We start from the raw sequence: 26,825 nt of genomic DNA, 5'->3' as shown, positions 1-26,825 counted from the left end.
ACTGTATTTTGAGACATTTTATAGTTCAATATGTGTTACAAAAAATATATGTTTTTAAAAAAAACTTTGTTTTACGTCAATGCCTATATATATATAGAAATAATAACATAATGTAACTAACTTTACGTGGCTAGTATCGATAAAACCAAGGAGGTATGTTTGAAACCCTCTTATAAATTTGTTCTAATTTTAGCTACTGGCAATATTTAGGAGTTTTTTTCTTGAATAAAGGCTCAAAAGTACTTGTATCCAGAGTTATAAAAACATTTACAAAAAAAAAAGTTATGAATAAGCGGATACTTAAAGCTTGTCCTGTCTTCGTGTGAATTTTATGGAACCTTTATAAGACTTTCTTTGAAACCACGCACGTTAATAGACTGTATTTGTTGGAACTTTCTGGCCCTTTAAAACTAAATGATTGGGGATTGGTGGGTGGCTTGAACAAACAGCGATGCTAGTATCGTTGAATTGGGACATTGTACGTGAAGTTGAGTTTTAATATGTTCTAACTTATTTATAATTCCATTTTATGATAATCAGTATTAAATTCATAAAAGTTAAACAAAGTGGCAAGGATTATTTTAACGTTTTTAACCTATTTTACTTACGTATTTTTACTAAACGTATTTTACTTAAAACTTATCTTAAAATTCTCTTTAAAGATGTTAAAGTCAATTCAAGTAATACGTATTAGTGGGATCTAAATGAGTAAACAATGAATATAATTATCATAGATCACAATAACCTTGATTTTTCTTGAAACTAATGTCTCTCCACAAAAAATTCTATCATCCAGTGAAAGTTTATTAAAACGATTCATCCATCATAAATTTCGTCAAGGACAGATTAAAGAAAAGAAAAAAAAATCATACTAAAAAGGTTTTTTATGTCTTCGTATAATATAAGTGGCCGTCAAAACTTCACAAAACGCAAATAAAAAAAAAACATTAAATATTATGTGTAAAGTATTGTTCACGACTCTTCTAGAAATAATATTAGATTCATGTTGTGTAAATTACGATATAACATATGTAGATGATCATGAATATTTTGACAGTTTGTAAAGAATTAAATATTTTTAAACAATACTTTGTAAAATTATAATATGAAAACAACAGCAAATCAACAAAAACACAACATATTATTTTAGTCCACTACGATTTTACAGTCCATGTTTTCATCGTGTTGTGTGGTCGGTATTTCGATGGTTGTAATGGAATTTGCATCGAGTTGGGTGATGACGTCACACGTGCCCACTCGTAATGTCGCCTCGCGTGCTTCCCCGCTGAAAAAAATGCCTTACAATCTGTGTCCAAAAGATTAAAAGACAATGATATCGGGTGTCCTTACTCATTATATATTATGACCACAATTGTGTCTTCGGGCGTCATGAAGGCAATGTATTCTTTGGACGGATCCTTAACGCACTTGTCACATTGGCTGTAGGAAAATAAAAGTTCATTAACTTGCGTGAAGTGCGATAATGATATATAATAAATTTGGCCCAACTCACTTATCGGCACCAGCAGACATTTGTATTCTTTGTGATCCTCTCGGTAGGAATTTAGAAAAATGTCCCATGGCATAGAACATGGGCTGTTTGTAGAACTCTTTCTTTTTAGCGTCAACTATGATCGGGGAGTCTACAAAATTCCCGACCCAGGTCGGACCGCCTTGTCTGTTCAAACATAAGTTCCAATCCACCCAACCGACAAAATTGCTGTTGAGATTCTGGGATTGCAAAAAACCATTAAAATATTCAACATTCAACAAAGAAATCCTTTCCATTATAATAAAGAATATTTTACCTCTAGAATATCTTGGACGTAGTCTTTAGCTCTCGCCCAGGAACCCAAATCTACTTTCGGTTCGTCGGACGGCGAAGATCCTAACATAAATTTACAATATATATATATATATATATATATATATATATATATATATATATACATATATATGTATATATAATATCTTCAAATAACTTCCAACAAATATATTATCTACCTGCACAATATTCAGTCACCAGAGCAAATTTATCTGGAAATTGTTTCAGGAGGAATGTTGACATAGAGGGTGGGGTTATTTTATTAAAATATGAATGCAGAGCGAAACCGTCTACGTATTCAATGGCTTCCGGCGCTATAATTGAAAACTAAAAAAACATTAATGTGTCAGTAACAGTAAGTTTTTCGTCCACTGCAAGTATCAGGATAATGTCTTACCAACGCAGAGAACAGTGGAATTAAGCCACGTTGGTCGTCAATAGTGAGTAACTTAATTCCTTCCGCCGAGCAATTCCTTAATGTTGGTCCAAGATACTTCGAAATGAAGGCACCCTAGACAGTAAAGTCAAGGAAGATATGAAATTATATTCGCCATAGCCAATTCTTCAATAAAACTATTTTTTTGTTATAACTGTAGGGACTGATTTCGGGAGACGGCATTCAGTTTTGTATTTTACCGAAACATCGGCAAAATGTTTATATATAAAATTTTCATAGCGCGTAATCACATCCAGAAAACAGTTCCATTAACCAGGCACGTGACTGACGAATGATACGCACCATATCCGGCACATACCACAACGTGCTTTGGAAAGGAGTCCTCAGCAGAGGGGACGTTGGTTCGTTTGATGTTGACATAGCCCAGATATCAATGCCATTCTTCTTGTAAGCCTCTGCAAATCTAAATAATGGAATAATACTTAACTATTATTTTTTTTATACAATTTTGTTCTCTGTTTCGTAACGATTTAACTAATCAACTGTTTTATCCACCTTGTCCTAAGTTTGACGTCAATTTTCAATAAAAAAAAAGTCGTCATGTACAAATAATAAAAATGTTAATGGTTTGTGTTTTAAACATTTAACTGTGCCCTATAATTGTATTTGTTTCCTTTGATTTTTTTCCGTATTACCGTTTCATTTATTAAAGTGCACTGAAATACATTTCCCTGGACATATACAACGCTGACTTAGCGACTATTGCATATCGTTTGTCAACATACTTGCAATGATATTCAGCGTAGTCCTGCATGAACCGATGTTTTACGGAACCTCCTGCGACCATGCTGTCTTTAGTCTTCATCCATTTAGGTGGTGACCATGATGCCGCGACTATATGAATATCGTCAGTGGCGACATCTTTAGCATGTTGAATGAACGGAATCTTTAAACAAACGACAGGTACGATCATTGTTAAGTTTGAAATTTTAATGACCTTGATACAAAAATTAATGTGTTCTACTTTAATGTTGCCAGTATTTAATAGAATTTTAGCAATAAAAATGAGTATTTTATTATTTTAATAATCACCTTATATTCATAGTCTTCTTTAGCTAATTTAAAATTGTCTAGATCTGTATCGTTACGATAATCATCGTAAGAGTAGATACGTGTCGAAAAATCCGTTGAGGCGATCGGCAGACGGAGCATGTTGTATTCTATACCTACATCACTGAAATAAGAACTGGAACAAAAGTGCGTATTAGAAGCGAGTGGGTTCAAACTACACCTATAGATATTCATAGTCAATAATGTACATAGAATTTTAATCAATGGATCGAATAAAAGAGATGTATTAGTATTTAGTAATATACTCTCCTCTCAGTCACCACATAGGGAAACGTAATGACCGTTATAAAGTTTTAATTCAATCTAGTTTCTTATTTATTTATTTTTTTTTATTATATGTTTAACGTATCTACACTATAATGTTTTTGAGACACAACTCAATCAAAGTCTTTATTTTATTGTCAAAGTACATTAAATGTTATTTCAGATACGAAGTATTATTTAGAATCATCTACACACACACACACACCCACACACTCAAACACAAATATATATATATATATATGATGAGGACACATCTCACAGAAGCCTCATTTAATTTGTTGAGAATTGACAATAAATGTGTGTGTTATTTAAAACGTAAACATATATACATACTTAATTAATTTCCGTTGCGCTGCTAAAGGTAAGCTCTTCAAGTTTATACCAGCTGAGTCCGTGACAGCGCCGCCAAAACCCTCGATATTCTGATAACGAATCGTCGGATCAAGTAGGAAAACATTTCCTTCATCGTCTGTAATTGATTGTATTATAATTTTCACATCTACACATTTATGTACAATGAATTGTATAGATATTTACCGCTCACTGACGGGTCCCGGCTCTGGATATCATTAATCTGTTTATAAAATCGTTTGCCTTCCTGTTGTAGGAGATAAATAACAATTAAAAAAAAAATCCGTTGTTGAATTTTTAGTCTATGACATTTTTTTAACTTTGTATTTCCTTCGCTCATCGAAATAGTTTTTGTTTTTTTTTTTATATTTCCGTCTTATATATTATTATATATGACTAATAACAATCGATATTAGGTATACGATTAAAAAATAAAACGTTTTGTCTAATCCTACTTACTTTACTGCTAGTATACGTGGCGAAGGTACCAGATTCAAAACTGGTAACCCTGGTGATAGTGTCGCAGTACGTCGAGTTGCAAACACACACCGACGATTCATTATAAAATTTGGCAGCACATGGCACGTCTGAACATTCTGGATTATAAGGTTTCAATTACTTACACTTACACTAAAATTATTATTAAGACTTCTTCAAAAATAAAAAAAGCGAATTAATTAACTTATTAAATCGCTTAATTTGTTTACAAACATGACTGTTATCAACATATTTATAGGAATTAAAATAGAGTTGTGATGAGATTTTAAAAGCTGAAATGAATTTTTTTTAACTACCCACTACGCTATGCTGTAATGGCGACATGTGTGCTGAGCACAACATTGTATCGCCTTTGCCTATGTCATTCAAAAGCCGGTAATATGTTCGAAGATTCAAAATTTGGCACAAGCTTACAGACGTCTTACAATAAAATGTTTCAAATTTATATATCTGATGATTTTGTTTTAATATTGACAGGAAGCATTTATTTTATATAATTATATAAATTAATACCTTACCAGCAGAGATCTGATGCGCTAAAAACGACAGCGTCGAAACTACAAATAATTTAACTGACACCATTTTGAATAAACCCGAAAATACAACGGTCGGCTTATATACGGTTTTATGTTTTATACAGCATGATTAAAATATATTAATTCATATTAAAAGTTTCTCTTTCACATGTAACACGACTAACTAACAGCATCAAGATAATTTTTATATTTAATAGATTTCGTAACGAACTCGGACAACCAGGCCAAACGTACGTAAGTATCAATTAATTATAATTGGTAAAAATTTTATGAACATCTTTTATTTTTCCTTGGTAATACTTTTGTAATCTCCTGTAAAATATTTCTTACAAACATCTGTATTTACAATCCGTCACGGCTACAAGAGGACTTTTTTTTTGTAATGTACACTTTATGCCATATGTTATACAATAGAATGTTATACTAATATTTAAACACAATTAAGTGTTTTTGATATCGCATAGTCTGTATGCTAATTATATGTGCGAAATGTGGAATAATACCAGTAGTCATAATATTACTGAAGAATTATACCCACGTGTTGATGGCACAATGCTATCGAATTGATGTCGTTTAAAAAAAAATTTAGATAATTTCAATAAAAATATTTTTAATTTCGTATGGCTAGTTGAAATTTATGTTTATGTTTATTGAAAAACGTACAGCTCATGTTACAATACATTTTTTGGTAAGGTTAAAAAAGATTTCGACAGTTATTTTAACATGAAATGTGTTATTGAAACGCCTTGTATTAGAAAAATACAAATATAGCAACAGTATTAACATTATCGAGTGTCAAACAAACATTACACTAAAATAATAATTGATAAAGAAAGCTAAAGGAGAAGGATTGTTTAAGGATTGTGCTTTAAAAATGAATAAAATGAAAGATATTTGGATTAAAAATTTTCAATTTTATTATATAAATGATTATAATTATTACAAGAGCTGACAAGAAAACCATTTTTGTTATGATTCGTTCTACAAAACACTAACTTTTTTAAATATTTAAGTTGTAGTTAAAAAAAAAATGCGTACCAAAACGTAACTAATATTTGAAATACATTCTCTGGAGATTTTTTTAAATGAAATAAACATAAATCACTGGTTATATATTAATTACGTGTCATAAAATTATATTTAAATTATATATTTTAAGAGTAATGTGTAGGTTATATATTACATCTCAGCCAGTAGTGTAGATTGATCTATGTCTAGCACCTGCAATTATGATTAATAGTCATAAATTTTGGCGAGTAGCAAATATATCTGGAATAATAAATTTTTGAATTCATATTATCCATGATATGAGTAGGTAATATCATATGATTTATAGCATTGTAAAGAGTCCCGTCAATTTCGATAGACCAATAGTTACAGCACTATGTCTTTTATAAATCAATACTGCAGAGTGAAATAAATATTTTTCGAGACAACTTGAAAATGAATCATTTAATTTGACTGACCATAAAATTGATCCTATAATAATTTTATATCTACATGATCTGCATCATAATGATCATCATCACTGGCAGACGAGATGAGTGTGCGGTGGATGTAAAGGAACCGAAATATAAGGATAATGTGATATAAAATAATAAAAATCGCACAGTATCTGAAAAACTTAGATTCATTTAAATGATTCTTATAATTATTTAGTCAAATTTTTGAGTGTAAAAGATTTAGAATATTTTTACGCCCTATGCACAGAACCTCGATGTTATGGTTTATCGTTTACGTAACTAACATAAATAGTTTTAAAGTTTATTACCATTAACATAACAGAAGAGAAAAAATCCATTACAGGTATTTGGAAAATTTACTCCTATAACTTCATTAAATGACAATATAAAAATTATAACTATAGTTTCCATACTATGTATAAATTATAGGTTTTATATTATGTATATTATAAATTTTATATCTGTGCAGTTATGGAATGTAGTCATTCTCGATTATTAGTCTGTGGCATTGATCATACGACGTGAGCTGTCAGCTGAATATTTTTTAATTCATTGTGTTTATTACGCCTAAAAATGTTATAATTATTATAAAAACGAGACTATGGGTGCGAAGGATTCAAAGCTTAGTTTTATATCATACGACGACGCTGTGAAACGAGGTATAAAGTGCCCTAAAATATTCAGTGCTTTTTAATGTTCGTTAAAAATTAAAAATATAATATTAAAATTGCAGTGTCTGAGAGTGAGTTGAGGCGTATACGTGAAGCGTTTAAGAGATGTGCTGGAGCTAACGGTTCCGTGTTGAGCTTCGAAGCGTTCGTGCAGGAGGTGCTCTGCGATGGAGTCCCCCTCGAAGTGGCGGAGTGGTTATACCAGGCTTGCGGAGGCACCAAGCGAGGGATCACCTTCAAGGACCTTTTACGTGGAGTTGTCGTTCTTACAAAGGGAAACATAGAAGAGAAAATCAAGTAAGGATTGCCATTACACACACATATAAAATATTAAAGGACTTGTTGTTTTGTTTATTCTAAGTACCTTATTTAAAACATTATTATTATGATAGTACAAAATCGTTGTAATCCAATCATTCACAGGTTCCTGTGGACATTGTATGTGAATAATCAAAATGACAATGGCACATACATATACAAACGAGAGTTTGCTAGAGCACTTCACCTCGAAAATTCATCGTTACCAGAAAACGAATCTCAGAGAACTCTGGACATATTGACCAGTCTGTTTGGTTCCTGTGAGAGGGTCACCTTTGATCAGTTCAGATCATGGCTGCTCATACACAAAGATGCTACGGTTCTATCAAAATGGTTGTTATTTGATAGAAACAGTACACCACAGGATTTAGATACACCCACATTTTACCAGAGCTTAGCTGGAGTCACACATCTGGATGAACGGGTAAGGGAATGTTACTTTTTACTGAACAGTCATATATATATATATACTTGCTATATAAACTTTAAGCATACTTTTTTTCTCTAAGCCACAATTTAGGTATGTAGTTACTAACGATGACGGCCTTAATTATTATATAAAAAAAATTATATACTATAGTTTTATGGCCAGCGTAAATAAATAATTTATTACATACATATCATATATTTTTCTATATTCATGACACAAGAACTATAATTAACTGATACAAATGCTTGTTGTTTATATATTTATGAGAATTTATATATATATATATGTATGTATGTATATATATTTATATGATAAAATATTTTCTATCAAGTTTAAGAGAACAATGGAATTTTAAAGTGAACATGACTTTACATATATCTTGTCGAGTTTTTTTTTTTTATATTCGATCTCCTTTGTAATCATTTTTATTTATCGGCTGTATAAAACATGAAAGAGGAGGAGAGAGGTCTTTTGATTATTTTACATATAATTTCTAGATTTCTATATTGTGAGAATGATCATTACAAAGTTGGTTTAGTTTGGCTTTGGTACACCAAACTAGTGCGTAATTAAATTACTGAACTTAAATAGATACTCTCCATTGAGATATGTTATATGCAGTGTCAGGGATATTTGAATAAATCATTTACGTGTTATCAAAACATTTGTTCTAATTAATTTTTATCAGATTGTGATATCTGTATTGTATCGAGAACAAACGAACGGGAATATTTCCTATGTGTGGTGGTTTGATAACATTATAAGACTGTATCACCCAGCTGACATGATAATGTATGATTGCATATTTATACGCCATAAACGTCAGAAGTACACTGATACGATTTAATGACTAAATAGCTACTGAGCGGTGTGCCTCTGCCTTTAGAATGCCCTTAGAATATGTCATGCGTGTAGAGCAAATTATTTATATTTTGTTTTACATTAATTGTATTAATATAATATACATAGTAATTAGTTATGTCTGTTTGTCTGTTTGTGTTAACAGATCTGACGTAATAGTTCTGCGCCGTTTCATATTTAATGCCAATTTGTTAAAACAATGGCTGTGAAAGACGATTCCGTCATGCCAATTTAAATCTGACACAGTAGTGATTTTTTTTTTCTAACATCATCGTAATGTGACACGATTTTGTAATGTGATAGCTGTAATTTTTTTTTTAAGTTATAATATATTTGTAGTGACGTATCAGATTTATCATGTCCGCATCTGAAGCGCGTACTTATAATGTCGATTATATTTTTCATGTGTATTTTTATTTTAATGTTAGCCGAAATGTCGGTAAAATGTATGAGACCTTGCTTGCGGGATTCCCAATAGCGTGTGTGTTAAGGAAAACTTCACATAGAAATTATTGCTTTTATTTCTTAATATTCTAGTTTATATCGGAACAAATGATTCTGATTGTTCGATACCCGTTTTTTTGTTGTAGCTGCCAACATTTTTTTTACTGTCATTTTGTTTGATTACTTTGGAACCCTTAGGTTTTGGTTTTGGCTATTATCTGCTTTTAAGTTATATTGAGATGCGAATTACATTATGTATATATATGATGCAATATTGTTTTTTTTTTTTACAAATATATATTTTCAGCGAAGTCATTCATTTTCGGCCTGACGTAAGCGACTCTAGATGTTCTAGTATTAAATTGTAAATTAATCAATTATAATGTCTATTACGTTAAAAGCAAATAAAGATTAATTTTTATGAAGGTATATTAAATAAATAAAAATACTTCAGCTATCTGGAGCGGCGTTAGATTTAAGATACTGATGTATAGACGCAGTGGCATTATTTATGTATAGACGCAGGAGAAACCATATTTATATTTCAAATGAGAAAAAAGACATCTAATTAAAGTAGTTATGCACAATGCGATTTACACTTGCTTCTACACGCGTTTGTTACGCTTTTGCTATTTATTTTTATATTAAATATATATACAGCGCTATGTCATTGATTCTTTAAAGCAATGGTGTCATAAATGGCGAAGTTAAATAGACAGTAAAACAATTTGATAATCGGTGCAGTAGTTTTTCCGTTTATCGCGAACACACAGACAGACAGACGCGGCGAGGGACTTATACGTTTTATAATATGTATTGATTTCGTCTACAAGCTCGACCGTCTCGTTATATAGTGTTATAATGTTACGATTAAATGATTTTTTATGTACTTTGTTTATTTTAATTTGACATTTACTTTGCTGTCTCAAATAATATTGGCGAATGTTCTAAAACATTTAAATAAATAAATTGTACTGCGGTTTTGGACAGCTTAGTGTTTTATTTGGATACAAAGGCGAATGCATATATTATTCTTTGTGTTTTGGTCACATTCATTAGCAGGTGGACATCTGTATGATAAGATCTCGTAATGCATTCCAGGATATAATAGAATTGGAGAAATGCTTCTGGTGCCTTCGAAACTCCGCTCCCACTGGAGAGTTGGATGTACAGAGCATGAGGGGACTGTTGTCACCTCCTCTGCCGAGAGCAGCCGTCGAGGGTACCTTCCTAGCCTTCGATGAGAACAGAGATGGTCACATAGACTTTAAAGAGCTCTGCTGCGGACTCAGCGCCGCCTGCAGGGGTCCTACAACAGAGAGGCTCAAATGTAAGAACAATCACTGTACATATAACAAATTACACGTAATACGGGGCCTTGTTAATGTTCGTATATATATAATTGTCTAAATGTTTGCGATGTATTAACATGGTGGTGTCTTTCGAGATAAATATAATGACGTCAGGCGTCTGCAAATATCTTCCGATAAAGATGCCTTTCAAACATCGTATCAGACTTATACGGTAACAAAATAAAACCTAGTAATTGATTTGTGGACAAACAAACACCGCCCGTGGCTTTGGTCGCTCGTGTTTGGGATATGAAGCCATCTCTACTCAATGTGCATTGAAAGACAAACATACTACTGTTTGGCATCTAGAAGTATCTTATTCTCATAATATTACGAACTGGTTAATACCAAGGAGGTTACATATAATACATAATAAATGATTGTGTCAAAAAAAAAAACTTTAAACCAGACTACATAAGATATGAAAAAAATTAAGGCAACATAATTGAAAATTACGAAAAATTAATAAATATTAAGATATAATCTTTTGAACTTGTGCTGCTAGTAGTAAATAGTATATGAAATAAGTAATAACAAATAGTATACGAATATGAGATAGGAAACGTATCTTTAAACAAAACACACACACATAAATATATTTGTATGACCAAATCTATTATTTTCATTGATTTAATTTTTCAAATCTTTATATATATATAATGTTAAAAAAAAAATGTCATTGTTAAGGTTGAGCTGTTTATGTCGCTGAGTTTATTTAAATTGATATTCTGTTGACAGTTGACAGTTACCACACACACACACACACACACAGAAACATACGCACAGAGGTACAGACGACAGTGCGTATTGACGTTAATATTTTTTTTTTTAATTCTATGGCTCTATTCGCACTAGGATCGTGGAATATTAAGCCAATGTCAATTTATAATCTTATTTATATATGTTTATATCACAATGACAGCAAGTTTGATTTTGTTTGGCGTGCGATATAAGAGCTACTTAATAGAACATTAGAAAATTATATAGTAAAATCCGTTCAGCGTGCACCAGTTTACCGCCAACTGTAATAATAAAAAGTTCCAGTAAATAAATATATGTTCTTATGCATAAGACACATATATAATAATTACGAGAAATGTTATATAATGGAATTATTATTTTTTTATACGGTTTTTCATTATTTAGTAATGCAATTATTACTGACTAAGAGCTAAATAAATATCGAAGAAGTTCATTATGTTGTTTTTAATACCATTGGTAAGCACGTTATGTTTACCACAAGTCGTTGTGAATACTATTGGTTTACCGTTTTTCACTCGATAACCTACGTGAATACAGTAATACGATAAGGTTCATCAATGAAAAACGTGTAACGTTTAAGCTCGGGTCCGGCTATTGAAAATTCCTTTTTGTAGGTCTGTGTTCGCGGCTGTACCATTCAAGTCTTAAGTATTTTAATTCTTCTAAGTAAATTGGACATTACATCTGATGCTTAACTTTCGATGTTGAATATTTTGAGGATTTATATATTTTTTTTTATCTGTTTCAATCATTTTGAAAACCGAAAGATTAATGCTATGCAATTTTATGATGCGTTTGTTTCGCGTGTAACGTAATACATATATAGAGATAAAGATAAACAAAAAATATCCTAATTTTTCGAAAACTATCCCATATAACTGTGGCAGTTTTATTTCAAACTATCAATAGAAAATCTATTGGAGGGAATGTTATCGTAACAATGACTAATAAACAACTTGTACTCACAGTTGATGGTGTTTAGTGGTTTATTCCTGTCAGGGCTCTGATAATTATTGTGGCGTTAGATGTCACTAATGATATGCATTGCTGCATCATAGTACATGAACCCTGAGACGGGATTGGCGTGAGCTATATGAGGGAAGAAAAAGTTTTGTTCGATATATCGATAATCGAATGAAGAGAATCGATAAGTAATAATGTTTTTACAATCTGATTGTAGACATAAACAAAATCGCTTGATCAGTTTTAAATTTTTTCCATCGTCCTATAGATTTTTGACTGAATTGGAACGTAATTGCACGCGGTAACAAAAATTATAATACACACGTTGAATGACATTAAAATGTGTCACAGTCGCACGTCGTTGTTTATTTGTTAAATCGCCGTGACTGCTGTTGATATTTTTTTAATAGCCATGTTTTTGTTAAGACAAATTGAATGCGACCCGCCCGTGGTACTCTCGTCTGTCAAGGTCGCCATAAGTCATTCTGCTTTACATATTATTATGTACAATGTTGTCGCGTGCGTCACGATGATACCGCGCTAACTATACTGGCCAGCTAGAAACTTATTGTTCGGTTTAGTGAATTAAAAAAAAAAGAACTAATCAAGCACCATGAAGGTCGGATGTATGTTCAAAGGAGTTTTCTTTTTCGGAAACTTTTTGCTCATTCGGTTTCGAACGTCTTCAAAAAAGGAAGAGGTGCACAATTCGATTATTTATAAATTCTTTACTTTGTTTTTGAACCGACGTTCTTTTTCATACGAAAGTTTATTTATAGTAAAAAAAAAGCAACATATTTTTAACATCCAACGTAGGAAGGTATGAGGATAAAAATAAAAAGATATTTATCAATAATCCTATACATTTAAATGTGAACGGAGTAGAAATAAATAATTATTTTTATAACTTAAAAGAATTTGTATATATATACATATATAATCATTACTAAAAGTCGTAATAGTGTTTGCAATATAAATACTTCTTTCAGTACACTGACGCATATTCGATAAGAGAGTTCTAGATTCATTTTAGATTATCCATACATTTTATCGGAGTCTGTGTTAAAAAAAATTTAGATATTAATAATCAAAGCAGTACTATACATTTGACTAAATACGTTATATAATATATTTGATAAGAAATATAAATGTAATCCGTATCAGTGATAACAGATAACACGGCCAAGTGTCTCGCGACTTATGCCTTTTTTCGCGATATAATTAGCATTGATTGCATAGAACTTTAAGAGTTAAATGTAACGAACAGACGCACATACATAGCTATCATATAGCAAATAATGGAAATGATTCGAAGGAAAACTAGTAGATATTGTGTCTTAGCAAACTTGGAATTTGCCTCGACATACTCTACACCGACAGTTCACAGTATTGGATTCATATACGTTGATACTATCATTTGCGAAGTTTAATTGTAGACAAACACGAAACTGCCTGTTTGTAGTTAGCCAGTGCGAACGAGTGGTAACCGAATAAAGCTAATGTTTTCGGATTACTGAGCATTTTTTTATCATTTTAAACTACATTTAAGTTTCGCTTCTCAGACGAGATGAGATCGTCTGTCAGTTGGCCTTGTTGTTTGTCATCTACCGCGGACGTTATTTTTTTTAAATATCGTTATGCGCTATCCGTATCGTGTGTGATTCATAAATATAATCATTAACAGTTAGTTAGTTGTAACTACATATTTTCAATCGGACATCCCTTCAACAAATATTGGAACGCCCGACTCGATGTCGTGAAACAAACGCTCTATGTGCCAATGATTACGTTCTTTGAGGTTAATTTTTTTTTTTAACTTGCTTAAATTCATAAGCACAATGATTCTATTTAAAGAGAATACATTTGATTTTAAATTATTTCGCTTCACGTATTGTTGCGATGGATTTGTATAGATTGTAATGAATAGTAGGTCTGTATATTGGCCAAGGTTCACTATGTTTGTAAATAACATATATATATATATATATATTTCTGGAATAAAACAGTATTATTTGTCGCCTTCAGTTCTGTTTGTGTCGGTATTAGATTAAGTAAATATGTATCAGTTGATAATATTATGAAACTAAGTTTGTTTGTTTGTTGAGATGTACATAACTATAAGATGATTAGTATATATATATATATATATATATTAATATTTTTTTTCTCTTGTCTCGTTTAGTTTGCTTCAAAATATTCGATCTTGATAGAGACGGACTTCTCAATAAGAAAGAGTTAGAGGACATGGTCAGTATACTGTGTACGATAGCCAATGAAGCCATCAAGAACCAGGACTCGAGATCGTCCACGCCCTCGGACGGGGAGTCGGAGGGGGACAGGGGCTTCGACCCGGAGCTGGTGCTGAAGAACCTCAAGGAGAAACTGGTCTCCGTGCCCGCGGACGCCAGGAAACCGATGTTCCAACTAGGACCCACTGATGCTGAGAGAACCGTCACAACGACTGAGGTAAACTGTTCTTTACTCCCTTACGCAATGTGATGCATGTTTGCAATAGTCAAATCTCGTATATATATATATTTAATAATATTTTATTTTTAATTTTTTTCATCAATATTCGAAATCATATTAATCGTCTGCATTAGTTTATATTCAGAATATAGTTTTGTACATTTTTTTTTTAATTTTTTATAATATCCAAGTTCATATACAATTAAAATAATATTATTTCTGTGTCGTAAACGTTGTTGTTGTAAGTGGCTTCGGGCATAGCCTGAATTTAATTAACGAGTAAGAAAATATGCCTATTTTTTTTTTTAAATTTATTTAACGTTTTAAAGTCAAATAAATTTTTAACATCTTTCAACGTCAATATTATTTATCCCAAGACAAATCTATAGCTATCTGTCAATTCAAATAGTTTCCTTATCTCTAAATATTTTGTATAGTGAAAGTTCGTATGATTAAAATCAATTTGTTTCAAGTGATATACAACAAGAGGTCACTATTGATCGACGCGTGTCCGTCCTAAAGCGACCTCGATACACGCGTCGCATAGAAATAGAGACCATTACTCTCACATTATTATCGTAGACTGTTAAATATAAATAATATTATATATATATGTATATACAGAGAAGGGTTCCGTAACTATGACGTCATAAACGATTTTTTTTTTACGTTGACTTGATATCGATAAAAGCGAAATAAAAAAGGTCTTTTTGAAGATTTAATATATGACAAAATAGTTTTTATATATACATAAATTTTATTTGCAGGAACTGGTTTGTATTTGATATTTTTTTTTTATTTTGGCAATGTGACGGCATTGAGGAAATTTACACCAGCAAAGCGAATTAGGTTTTAAAAATGTTTGCGTATTGAGTAGTGCTGTCGGAACCGCATAGTTGGTACCCGGATGACGTCAACAAAGAAGTACGTGGAGAAGGAAAGGGAATGTTGCTGAAAGGGATATCAAGTAGCTCGCTGAATAGTCATTTGGCTTTGGTTAAGAATACTTGTGCTTGCTTTAAGACTATTTATAGTTAGTTAATTTTTAAATTCGCTATGAACCTAACTGTTTTGAGGCAATTTCACTTTTCCGTATATAAAATGCAAGTTATCATAACAAATGTATATGTTTTCTTAGTATCGATAGAATACGGTGAGCTAAGGTTTTTTTTTTTGTTATAAATAATATCGGCTACTTTTGTCATATTTATTTCGTTGACGGACGCAATAACGACACTACATGTACGTTATACCTTGGCGATGTTGGGCATCTCCAAGGAGATAGATCATAGTGCGTTCATTGAGCACTGAACAGCGAACACAACAGCCTTGATATAAAAAAAATACACATTAATATGGACATACATCGAAATCTTTGTAACAAAGTTTACGGTTATATTATAAAATCGGAAAAATGTTGAAAAAAGTGACAGCTTAATGGGTAAAAAAACGATTTATTAAGACGTCAGTCCTTTTTAGGTCTACCCTTTAGTTTTACACGTGAAGATATCCGCCGAAACGATTTGAATATTATTTTTTTTACCAAAGTTTAAAGTTCAATGGAATCAAATAGAAAAATTATTTCGGGGGTGAAGAAAAAAGTCAGCGACAATCTTTGGCTATGATGAGATCTAAGATTTTCGCGAGTTTTATTCATTTAAATGAAAATAATATTTTTCGGATAAACAACGCGTGATTTATTTTTGTAAAAAACTATAGAGCGGTACGCCAGATGATTAAGAAATCGTTGGCGGTAGATGGTGAATAGGCCGAACTGACAAACACTCACATCTCGTCTGCCCTCGATCACGGTTGCTGAAAAGTAACAGAAACGTCGGGATTATGTAGTTTTTTACAAAAATAAATCACGCGTAGTATATCCGAAAAATATTAGTTTCATTTAAATGAATCTTTGACTATGATAATAAATTGAAGTGAATTGTACTAAGCATTTACTTAGTTCCATCACTGGAAAGGCACGCTGCTAATTTCCGTGGACTTATTAATACTTACACCATACACTGGACCTGATATCATATAGTGAATAACATTACGAGAACATTTATAATCACAATCACGATACTTGAGAAATAGGAATTAAAACTTTTTTTTATTACTCTAAACTAATTAATGCCGACGTTTTGATCAGCAACCGCGATCACGGGCGGACCGTAGACGAGATGAACGTGTCTTTTACCTTATTTATTACGAGAACCTTAGTTTTATTTATATTCGCAATAGTTTGTGATCTAATCGAGTTCCCAGCTGACCTCTATAAGACGGACGTTTCACGAAACAGAGCATATTGATAGATTAGTTTCTCATTGTGTCACTGGTAAAGATATTAAATGAAAGAGCGGTAGGTCTCGGTATCAAAGTAGATATGAAGATTTAATGGAGCCTAGTTCAGTCCGAAGAAAAACAGTCACACTAACAACATTCCTCTTGATAAAATTACATAACGAGCAGATGAATGTGTATTTAAAAATTTTTGTTAAATTCATTACTTTGCCTTCAAAGTTCGACTAGTCTTTTATAATTTCCTAATCAATATTAAAGCGGATAGTGAATTTTGAAACATGTTTGTACGAACATAATCAATAAATAAATGGGTAGCTGTAATCTTACAAAAACGATCTTTGCTGGTCCCTTAACAATATATGCGTATTTTGTAACTGAGTGGGAACGTATGGCATAAAGTTCTCAATACATTTAGTCCTACGAAATACTAATCAAATGAAACACAAAGGTAACAATGATCAGAACAGATTTCACTGTTTTATAATCTGTGACAATTAAAATGTAAAGAACTACCGGACGGAGTCTCGTGACTTTCGATTTATTGTTTCGTTCTCATTCCTTATAGAAGGAAACTATCAAAATATCTGGAGCCTTACAAAATATAAAATCAAACAAAAATTGTTTCTCCATACAAAATGTTAATGCGAGTATTAACTGCCAAGCGTGTGATACTCGTTCCGTCGCCATGTCGTGTGAGCTCGTCACAAGTCACAGATGACACTGCCAGGACACGTTCAAACAATGCTTTAGAATAGACAGACCAGAGACGAAACGTTGCAGGGAGAGGAGCTTCAACAGTGCCTGGGACTTGCGACCCAGGTGTAGGTTTAAGGGGCCCCTAACTAACGCGCGTTACACGCTCACCTCCACCGTCCAAGCTCCTCTCCCTACCTAACCAAATTTGAATAAAGCCTACTAGGGCTGCCTTCGATATATGTACGTTCCAAGAATGAATTGATGTATGTTCTGGACAGGCCTACGTCTTTAGTAGTTTAATAAATTTTTCATACATCCATCATTATAGTCCAATCCGAAGCCGCTTTAAGGAGTAAGGCTTGACATTTGATTTTATAGCCTTAGTGCCCTCTATCATAAAACTCAAACTCAAAAAAAAAATATATATATATATAATTTGATAAAATACCTATTAACCTACGGGACCGTTCTTCGCGTGTTTGTATATCGAGGTACATAGCAATGCATAAATAAGAAGTATATATTGTTATATCCAGGGTCAGGACTATGGACCCGGTCTCCGTCTCGAGGAGTTTCTCATCTGGAGCGTGGAGAGTGCCGGGGCGCTGGTGACGCCGTGCCGGGAACTGTTACTGGAGCTATGCCACGTGGTGCTGGGTCTCCGGCCCGAGTGTCGACATCGCGAGAGAGACATCGGTCAGTGTGTACACTATGTACTCGAGAAACACACATACATACATACACACACACACACATACACAATTAGAATTGTATTCTAAGTTATATTTTGTCTTGGTTTGTGATTTGTTGGTAAATCTTCATGAATTATTATGTTGATATCATTTATCTGGCTGAGAAATATGTTTTTCGCGTGAGATTTAATACAGCGTCACGTCTATAGTCCTGGGCTGGTTGCGTCGCGAGACTTGCCGCGGTCTGTCTGTGGGTCAGTTCTGGTACCTGGTGTCGGCGTCCTGGTGGCGCGCCTGGCTCCAGTACTGCGGCTCGCCCGGCTCGTGCTGCCGCCGGGACGACATCGTACCGGACGACAGTTTCACTACTAATTCAACCGGTCAGTCAAAAAGTATTATCATACATCTTATAGTATACACATTGCTAGAGGCGCACATACTCACAATTGTGAGAACGTTACAGAGTCAATGGGTTCCTTGTTATGGCCAGCGGAAAGCGCGTCTCTTGGCAGCGCTGGTGGCAGCGCGGGCAGCGCCAGCAGCGGCGTGGGCAGCGTCAGGGCCGCGCCTCATCCGGGGCCCGTGGACAACTCCCCGCTCCTGGGGGGCGGAGGACCAGCGGTGCGGGCGCTCACCGGCGAGGGCGGCACCCTCCGCCGTGACGTCACCCTGGCGCAGCATCGCGACTTCGAGCTGGTCCCGGACGCTCTGTGGCACGCGCTCGCCCTGTGGTACGGAGCGGCTGACCCCCTACCGCGACAGGTTATCAGGCCGCTACACGCGGACGTGGAGCTGGAACTGTATCCGCTGCAGATGAGGATCTACAGACACGTGCCAGGACCGCAGAGTGAGTATGCGCCGCTAGTGTGACGTCACATGTACATGCTGAGATATTATGAAACGTGTGCTTCACATGCTCATTGAGGTGAGATCGTAATGTTTAGTTTGATAAACTGTTATTGAGCAGTGGATGTGTCTGCGTCAGGAGCGACCACCTTGGGTCTGTTGGGGGCGGGTGCGGCGGGGGCGGGCGTGGGGGCGGGCGCCCTGTACGCCGCGCCACCCGACAGGCAGCTCGCATACACAGCGGCCTTCTCTAGGCTGGCCACCATCAAACAGGTACGCAAGGGATCACATCTGATAGCCTCCTCTGTTTCGGTTGCAAAAGTAAGTGCCATATGACTACACGACATCTCAAATTCAGGTGACCGAATTTCTCTGCGGGGCCCTGGGTCTGGCGCGGGAGGACGTGCGGTTGTGGGCCCTGGGGACCGGCGCTTTGTTGCTGGATGACGAGCGACCGACGCTACAGGCGCTCAGGTTGGATGAGCGGTCCAAGCTACTGCTGGAGGTGCGCAACCCTGATCTCACCTGGCCTGAGGAAATAGGCGCGCTCGGGTGAGTTAGAGAAGCGGATCGGAGCCTCGAGACCTCAATAGGACGTCAGTAATGTCGTCGGTTGTTTACAGAGCACAATCAGCGTGCGGTGTGACGGGGGCGGCGCGATGGGCCGAGCGACGGGAAACATTGACGGCGCCCCAGCTGCCCGGGGCTACAGGGCTCCACAATCTCGGCAACACGTGCTACATGAACGCCGCACTACAGAGCGTTTGGAACACGGGCCCGCTGGCGCGCTACTTCAATTCGGGTCTCCATCTGTACGAAGTGAACTCCGCCAATCCACTGGGTACCGGTGGCTCGTTGGCGTTGCGCTTCGGCGAGCTGTGCAAGGAGGTGTGGTCTTCGAGCGCGCGGTCCATAGCGCCGGTGAGGCTGCGGTGGTGCGTGTCTCGTTACGCGCGCGACCTGGCGGGTGGCGGCCAGCACGACGCCCAGGAGCTCCTGGCCTGGCTGCTCGACGCACTGCACGAGGATTTAAATCGTGCTTCGCCGCCCGCCGCCGCTCCCTCTCCCGCCCCGCCCAACCAGCCTGCCGGCCCCCGTGCGGACCGTGAGTCAGCCGCCGAGGCCTGGGCCGCTCACACCGTTCGCAACGACTCCATCATATCGGAGCTGTTCTACGGTCAGCTCAAATCGAAGGTCCGCTGCAGCGTGTGCGCCAGTGAGTCGGTGCGGTTCGACACCTTCAACATGCTCAGTCTTCCGTTGCCGATGGAGTCGTACGTCTGCGCCATCGTCAGAGGTGAGATCGACCCTCGGTTTTGGCAGGCATTGTAAATAAATCCTCAAACGACTCACAATGCATCCTTAACTCTCCAGTGGTCCTGTTGGATGGTTCGGTTCCGACGAAGTATGGCGTGAGAGTGAACTCGGAGGGCACTTACATGGATCTTAAGGAGAAGCTGTCGGAACTGTGCGGCCTGTCGCCGGACTTGTAAGATACCTTTGATTCCTTACCTCGGTAGTGTTACGAGAAACTCTGAGATGTATGTCTGTAGGATGCTCCTGGTGGCGTTGTCGGGAGCCACGATAGGGCGCGTCCTCGAGTCCGATAACAAAGTGAGTGCGGCCATCGCGAGAGAGCTGGTCGCATATGAGCTGCCCTCGGACAATGGAAATGACGGCAGCGACCAGGACGGTACGACACACAAACACACACACATACACGTATGACATATATGATGTTAATTAATAATGAGAAGTTAAGGAAGGATCCTGTTCCAGAGTGGTCTAGTGATGTAGAGGAGAGTGACTCGGGCGTGACGGAGGGCATGCTGTCCGACGAGGACGAGAGGATCCGACCGCCGGCTGACGAGCGTGACGGACGTGACGCACGTGACGCACGTGACGGACGTGACGACAGCGACGACCGGGACGGACGACTGGCGGGCTCGGTGAGTGTGGCGCGCGGCCGGACATCCTCCTCGCTCTGCATGCCTGCACTCTTCTGCTTTAAGGTTAGCACCCACGCACGTGCAAACACGTACACACCCACACATATACACATACACACGACACACACATATAATTATGATGGCCGCGTGTTATGATATACAATTAATAATTTTAGTTTTAACCTAAACATTCAAATCATTAAATTGATAGATTAAATTAATTGACTGGAAAGATTCTAAAATGCTGAGGTGACGTTACGTAGGAGAACAAATACACCAGGTACCCGAAATAGTGCAGTAGTTTGTGATGTTAAGTGATCAGCTCATTGATAAGCCCGCATAGTGTTGGTATTGAAGAGATTTTTTTTTTTATTGATAATTAAGTTTTGTATGATCGGAGCCAGGGCTTATTATTCTGTTGATTATATCATATACCTACTGTTGTAGATATTTTTTTTTTTCATATATTCATAAGTAAACCATGTAAAAAGATGTCGAAGGTTATAGTCCGTAAAAGATATCTTGTTGATTAAAGTTTTTAATATAAATCTGTATAGTTTTTTTTTTTTTTTTGGTGATGTCGAATTTCGTAGTTAGCTGTTGCGTGCTTTTGCTAGTTTTGTTGTTTACGCTTTTTACGTGATTTTTTTTTTCCATCACACAGATATGTAAATAGTGTAAAGTTATTGTAAATATATCAATGTATAAAGTACTGGTTTGGGATTTTTTGTTTGGTATGTGATATATTTTTGGTAGTTCTTTCACCAGGCTTGTGGTGGCGCTGTAATCAGTGGTTGTGTGTTGCAGCGTTCCCGCTCCGAACTGCTGATGTCGGCCTCACCGACGGCACTGTACGAGCGGCACACGCTGCCGCGGGCGATGTCCGCGCCCACCTCCCGCACGCACACGCACAACGCTCAACTCGCCCATCACGCCCACGTCTCCAATCAGACAACGTACGAGGAAGGGGACAGCTATCTGATAGCTGTTCACAGGTAATGAAGATTATTGTGTAAAATCTTCTACCTGTATAAATGCTCAATAGTATTTCTACATATTCCCGCGTTTTTCCCAATTGTACAGGAAGCAGGTGTCCGGCGAGGGTTACCTAGTGGGGGGCGGAGGTCGTGCGGCGTTGTTCGGCTCCCCGTTGGTGGTGTGCACCCGGCCCGGGACCTCCGGCAGAAGAGTGTACGGTCGCGTGTGGACCCAGCTGGCGAGATTGCTATCCGCTCGACCAGCCCCTCGGCCGCACACCAGACACAACCATGCCACCGACTGGTGAGATATAACAGATACTGAATCAAATTAACTATTCAAGTCACCTTCCTTCCGTCCACCGTTGAACCAAAAGTATCCCAACTGACTGACTGACTGACTGATAAAGACATTTCAACTTAAGCGTTTACGACTCTATTTCTCTGGCGTGTGCTTACATCCTAATTGATTCCAACGTACCGTGTTCCAGTGACGACAGTCTCGGCTACGAGTTCCCCTTCACGCTGCGTTTGGTCGGCGCGAGCGGCTTGTGGTGCGCTCTCTGTCCCTGGCCGGCGCTCTGTAGGGGCTGCGTGCTTCCTGCCACAGACGACGTGCTCATAAGAGACGGTAGGAAGTGAAAAGTCTATTTTAACACTCCAAAGGTGCTCGTTGTCTCAGAATAGTGTTACACATAGCCTGTAAATATATGTACATGTGACTAAATTTGTCGTTATGGTAACGATATCAAAGACATAAGAGTGTATTCATGTGAAGCTAAGATTGAAAATTAAGATTTTCTGATGCTACGCAAATTTGATGATATTTTTTTTCATCCCGTCTGCCGTGACCACGGTTGCTGCGATAACCGAAAGTCTAAGTTATTGGTCGTTGTGTTCTAGGAGCTTGTCGTCCTAGAAGGAGGACGGAGCCCCGTGACGAGGGTCCCGACACGGACTCGCCCATAGCAAGAGCGAAACTACAGAGGCAAGCCAGCTCACGACTCGGCAACCATACTGTGAGTTTGTTAAATCGACATTGTAATCAACAATATCTTGAACGAAACTAATGTATGTTCGTGAGATATTTATTAACAGACAAGATAGATGTATTGTTTGATATATTACAAAAGTAAGGCGGAAGCTAAATCATTGTATCCCGTTATAAGAAGTGTTCCTACATTAAATTACTACTATATATATATATATCTCTACAATTACTTCATATTATAACAATCTCAATACACAGTTATTCCAAGTTTCATTTTTGTAGGTGTTACTATTGTGTAATTTTGGATTTTTTTTGGCCCCAATATGACGTCACATCGTGGCCTATACATCAGTTACGTGATCGTTTTCTTGTCATAGAAACTGGGAGCTATATGCTAGCCCTGTCCTGTCCTACTTTATATCCTAAAATATGAGAAAATCTTAAGTACTTTTATTGCTTTATCCAATTAAATATATATAAAAAAATTCGAGTCTGATATCCATGGTGTGTGTCTAGGGTTCCCACCAGTCTTCCGAGGGTGTGGTCCGCCGTCTTGACTTGTCAGGGCTGCGTCGAGGAGGTGTGAGGGTCATGCTCGCCATAGACTGGGATCCCACAGCACTGCATCTCAGATACCAGTCCACCAGGGAGAAGGTTGTATACATTGTAGAAATCATTGAGAAGTCTTATGTGTCAGTTTAATGCTGTGTTTAATGAATGTTATGTAACCAGGTTTTCGTTGAGCACGGTTCGGTGCAGGCGTGCCTGTCAGCCGGTTCCCAGCCCGTGGACCTGGCCAGCTGTCTGCGGGCCTTCACCTCGGAGGAGCGGCTCGAGGCTCGCTACCACTGCGGCCCGTGTTCCGCCCTCCAACCAGCTACAAAGAAACTACAGATGTGGAGACTGCCACCTGTACTGGTCAGCATAATGGACATTTGTAATCATGAGAATCCTTTTGGAATGCCGATACGTTATGTAAAGTCATAGCAAGGATCACAGATGCAACAAAGTGCCAAAGGAGTGATGTTTCCAGTCAGAGACATGACATAGCGTGATGGACTCAATATTCGGATGCTGAAATGAAAAGTTTCCGCCTCTCCCCAATGACGACCTAAGCATACTTCTGATGACTAATTCTCGCTGAGCATGTGTTACTCCACCTGTGTCTAGCATAGCTGCCTTTCTGATTCCAGATCATACACCTCAAGCGGTTCCAGTACGTGAACAACAAGTGGATCAAGTCCCACAAGGTGGTCGACTTTCCCTTCGAGGACTTCGACCCGACGCCCTACCTCGCATCGGTTCCGCAGGAGACGATCCTGCGACACGAGGAGCTGAACCAAAAACGAAGATCATCGAACTTCATAGATATAGAAGACAGAATATCAGAGAGCGACGCCGAAACTGAGGAGGAAATAGAAATAACAGGCGACGAGGCTGCGAAGAGACGGAGCAAAGAGAGGAGAAGAAGGGAGTCTGTAGAGGTGAAGGGAAGGAGACGACTGGAGTCCACCAGCCTGATCACGACCCCGGTGGTGGACGACAACCTGATGGACTACCACCAGCACCGCCTGCTGCCGGAGCGAGACGTGTTCGACCTGAAGTACAGGCTGTATGCGGTCGTGGTGAGATATATTATAAACAAATTACAATATAGGCGCCATTTATGGTTGATCCTATTATTCATGCTTACAATATATTTCACAGTCTCACTCGGGCCAGCTGTCAGGTGGTCACTACGTGTCTTACATCCGTCATTCCTCGGGCTCCTGGCTGTGTTACAACGACAGCTCGTGCCGCGAGCTGGGATCAGCGCCTACGCTGGACGCGGCCGCAGCCTACCTGCTGTTCTACGAGCGCGTAGGCCTCCGCTACGACGCCTACCTGCCCTCACCACCGGACCGCCCCCCTCCACCCCCGCCCGCCGACGACCCCGACCTCAAGAACGTCTGCAGCATCGTGTAGCAGCCAGCTCAAAGTAGTCATGATGATATAGGAATCCCCGTAGGACGTATTAATATATCACCAATATAATATTCGGAAACTATGAGATATCTACTCTTGTATAATAAGATATTTTTTTAATATAAGTTCACTGAATGTCGCTCCTCTCGCTGAAGCTCCCGACAGCTTCGTGGAACAGAAACACTAAACGTCTTATACAATCAGCATTCCTTAATGTTACGGTGTACACATATAAATCTATACGTCGGTGTGAATAGCGTGATCTACAATGTAAGTAAGTACCAGGTTAATGTTATATTAATTTTCAGTTTCATAAAAACTCTGTTAGGAACACTGAATAATTTAAATTATTACATTCGGAGACTGATGATGTTCGTAGCTTTAGGTACATATAGGTAATTATCAATAAGGCAATAGCAACAGACGGGCTATACACGATACATTGCAGCCGATGGGAACATTAAAAAATTTTGTAAGCGAAACAAATTTATTCCGTCATAATATTAATATTTTATAAAATTTTATTACTTCATCCATAACGTTGATGCGGAAACATTAATAGTATTGATATACTATACTTTTTGTTTAATTAATTAATTATTATTATTATTATTATTATTATTATTATTATTATTATTATTATTATTATTATTATTTTTGATTTTGATAAAAATTTTATTTAAATTTAATTAAGAAGATATTATTTTATCATATAAGTGTATGAACATTATGAAGTGTATTTTTTTTTTTGTATTTTACTCCATATTATTATTATTATTTTGATATTAGCTTTTCATGAAAAGTCATCGAAATGAAAAAAAAAATGGAACCAAAATAGTTATAAAACGTACGTACGAGTATGAGAAATTGTGTAATATATTTTAAATTTATATTAAATATGCCACTGGTGAGGAGGTCGTATGATTTGTACAACACTATGTAACTATGATCCTTATCTGCTGATATATTTTCACACATTCTGATATATAAAATATAATTTAAAATAGTGCCATTTCGAAATAATATCGATAAAATTGTTTTGGTTTATACATTTATGAAGCGGAATCTTAAATTATATATTTTGTTTGATAATATTCAAATGAAATTATTTATTGTCAGCATGTTTCTATAATCTGTATTTGAAGTGTTATTATTTGTTATCTGTATTTTGTAAGGTAATATCCCTGTGCAATAAGTATGTTTTTTGGTAACAAAAGTGTTTTATTTGAAAGTGCTCGCATTTAAGAAAGCCTTTTTCAGAAACCGACGCGAGTTATTAATAATAGTAATATATTTAAACTTTACTATACTTATCTTTACATTAGTGTTTTCCGATTAAAAGTATTTTCATACAATCTTAGAGCCAAAAAAAAAAATATATATATATATATTTTTAAAGCTATAACCCACTAACCTGAACCAATAAGAAGTGTTAGAGACAAAAAGAAAATATTAACAAACGGCATAAGTTGGGAAAATTTAGAAACAACACGAATATATTCATTAAAGAACATTTATATTTTTTTCTGACCGGTATTTAATAGAAACCACTCCTATCAATAAAATTCTAAGAATTACTAGTTCTGGCTAGCGTTTGCACATTCCGGATCTTTATGCCAAGCTCAACAATATTTTTATTATTTGTCCTTGATGAAATAAATGGAACATTTATT

The 26,825-nt window shown here is 36.7% G+C and overlaps 2 protein-coding genes and 1 long non-coding RNA gene across 5 annotated transcripts; 1 reads left to right on the top strand and 2 right to left on the bottom strand.

Annotated features, from left to right (window-relative positions):
* Positions 1 to 875: 875 nt before the first annotated feature.
* On the bottom strand, positions 876 to 5,096 carry LOC116777681 (lysosomal acid glucosylceramidase-like). Its single transcript, XM_032671355.2, has 13 exons — positions 4,985 to 5,096; positions 4,428 to 4,564; positions 4,155 to 4,215; positions 3,951 to 4,086; positions 3,315 to 3,468; positions 3,008 to 3,168; positions 2,565 to 2,685; positions 2,223 to 2,336; positions 2,005 to 2,152; positions 1,809 to 1,888; positions 1,514 to 1,731; positions 1,351 to 1,440; positions 876 to 1,285 (listed from the first exon to the last, which is right to left on the bottom strand). Exons 1-13 carry the CDS (start codon positions 5,046 to 5,048, stop codon positions 1,147 to 1,149), a joined length of 1,623 nt encoding a protein of 540 aa, XP_032527246.2. The 5' UTR covers positions 5,049 to 5,096; the 3' UTR covers positions 876 to 1,146.
* Positions 5,097 to 6,972: 1,876 nt separating this feature from the next.
* On the top strand, positions 6,973 to 26,368 carry LOC116777254 (ubiquitin carboxyl-terminal hydrolase 32). 3 transcript variants are annotated; one of them, XM_061526146.1, is made up of 22 exons: positions 6,973 to 7,124; positions 7,199 to 7,433; positions 7,560 to 7,878; positions 10,291 to 10,519; positions 14,449 to 14,732; positions 18,269 to 18,428; positions 18,634 to 18,804; positions 18,888 to 19,271; positions 19,410 to 19,543; positions 19,629 to 19,822; positions 19,894 to 20,567; positions 20,645 to 20,759; positions 20,824 to 20,963; positions 21,050 to 21,282; positions 22,027 to 22,214; positions 22,303 to 22,500; positions 22,688 to 22,827; positions 23,100 to 23,215; positions 23,704 to 23,841; positions 23,920 to 24,105; positions 24,381 to 24,812; positions 24,895 to 26,368. In XM_061526146.1, exons 1-22 carry the CDS (start codon positions 7,067 to 7,069, stop codon positions 25,150 to 25,152), a joined length of 4,986 nt encoding a protein of 1,661 aa, XP_061382130.1. In that variant the 5' UTR covers positions 6,973 to 7,066; the 3' UTR covers positions 25,153 to 26,368. The 3 variants fall into 3 exon arrangements, with proteins under 3 accessions (XP_061382130.1, XP_032526580.2, XP_061382129.1); XM_032670689.2 differs by having other exon boundaries at positions 19,392 to 19,543; positions 21,050 to 21,219; XM_061526145.1 differs by having other exon boundaries at positions 19,392 to 19,543.
* LOC133319914 (uncharacterized) lies at positions 10,357 to 12,799 on the bottom strand. The gene is made up of 3 exons (XR_009753373.1): positions 12,591 to 12,799; positions 12,270 to 12,392; positions 10,357 to 10,498 (listed from the first exon to the last, which is right to left on the bottom strand). It is a non-coding gene; the product is annotated as an uncharacterized LOC133319914 (long non-coding RNA).
* Positions 26,369 to 26,825: the final 457 nt, after the last annotated feature.

The sequence above is a fragment of the Danaus plexippus genome, chromosome Z (assembly GCF_018135715.1).
Source record: "Danaus plexippus chromosome Z, MEX_DaPlex, whole genome shotgun sequence".
Taxonomy (NCBI): Eukaryota; Metazoa; Arthropoda; class Insecta; order Lepidoptera; family Nymphalidae; genus Danaus; species Danaus plexippus.
The sequence above is the reverse complement of the archived record's forward strand: the minus strand, read 5'-3'. Positions and strand labels throughout refer to the sequence as shown.

Bases quoted from the DNA above. Each gene is read 5' to 3' on its own strand.
- LOC116777681 (XM_032671355.2), bottom strand. From the start codon at position 5,048: ATGGTGTCAGTTAAATTATTTGTAGTTTCGACGCTGTCGTTTTTAGCG. The intron at 3,469-3,950 runs GTATGTATATAT...CTTTTGTTCCAG, and splicing joins GCGCAACGGAAATTAATTAA to TTCTTATTTCAGTGATGTAG. The intron at 1,286-1,350 runs GTAAGGACACCC...CATTTTTTTCAG, and splicing joins GTGGTCATAATATATAATGA to CGGGGAAGCACGCGAGGCGA.
- LOC116777254 (XM_061526145.1), top strand. From the start codon at position 7,067: ATGGGTGCGAAGGATTCAAAGCTTAGTTTTATATCATACGACGACGCT. The intron at 22,828-23,099 runs GTAGGAAGTGAA...GTTGTGTTCTAG, and splicing joins CGACGTGCTCATAAGAGACG to GAGCTTGTCGTCCTAGAAGG. The intron at 23,842-23,919 runs GTTGTATACATT...TTATGTAACCAG, and splicing joins ACCAGTCCACCAGGGAGAAG to GTTTTCGTTGAGCACGGTTC.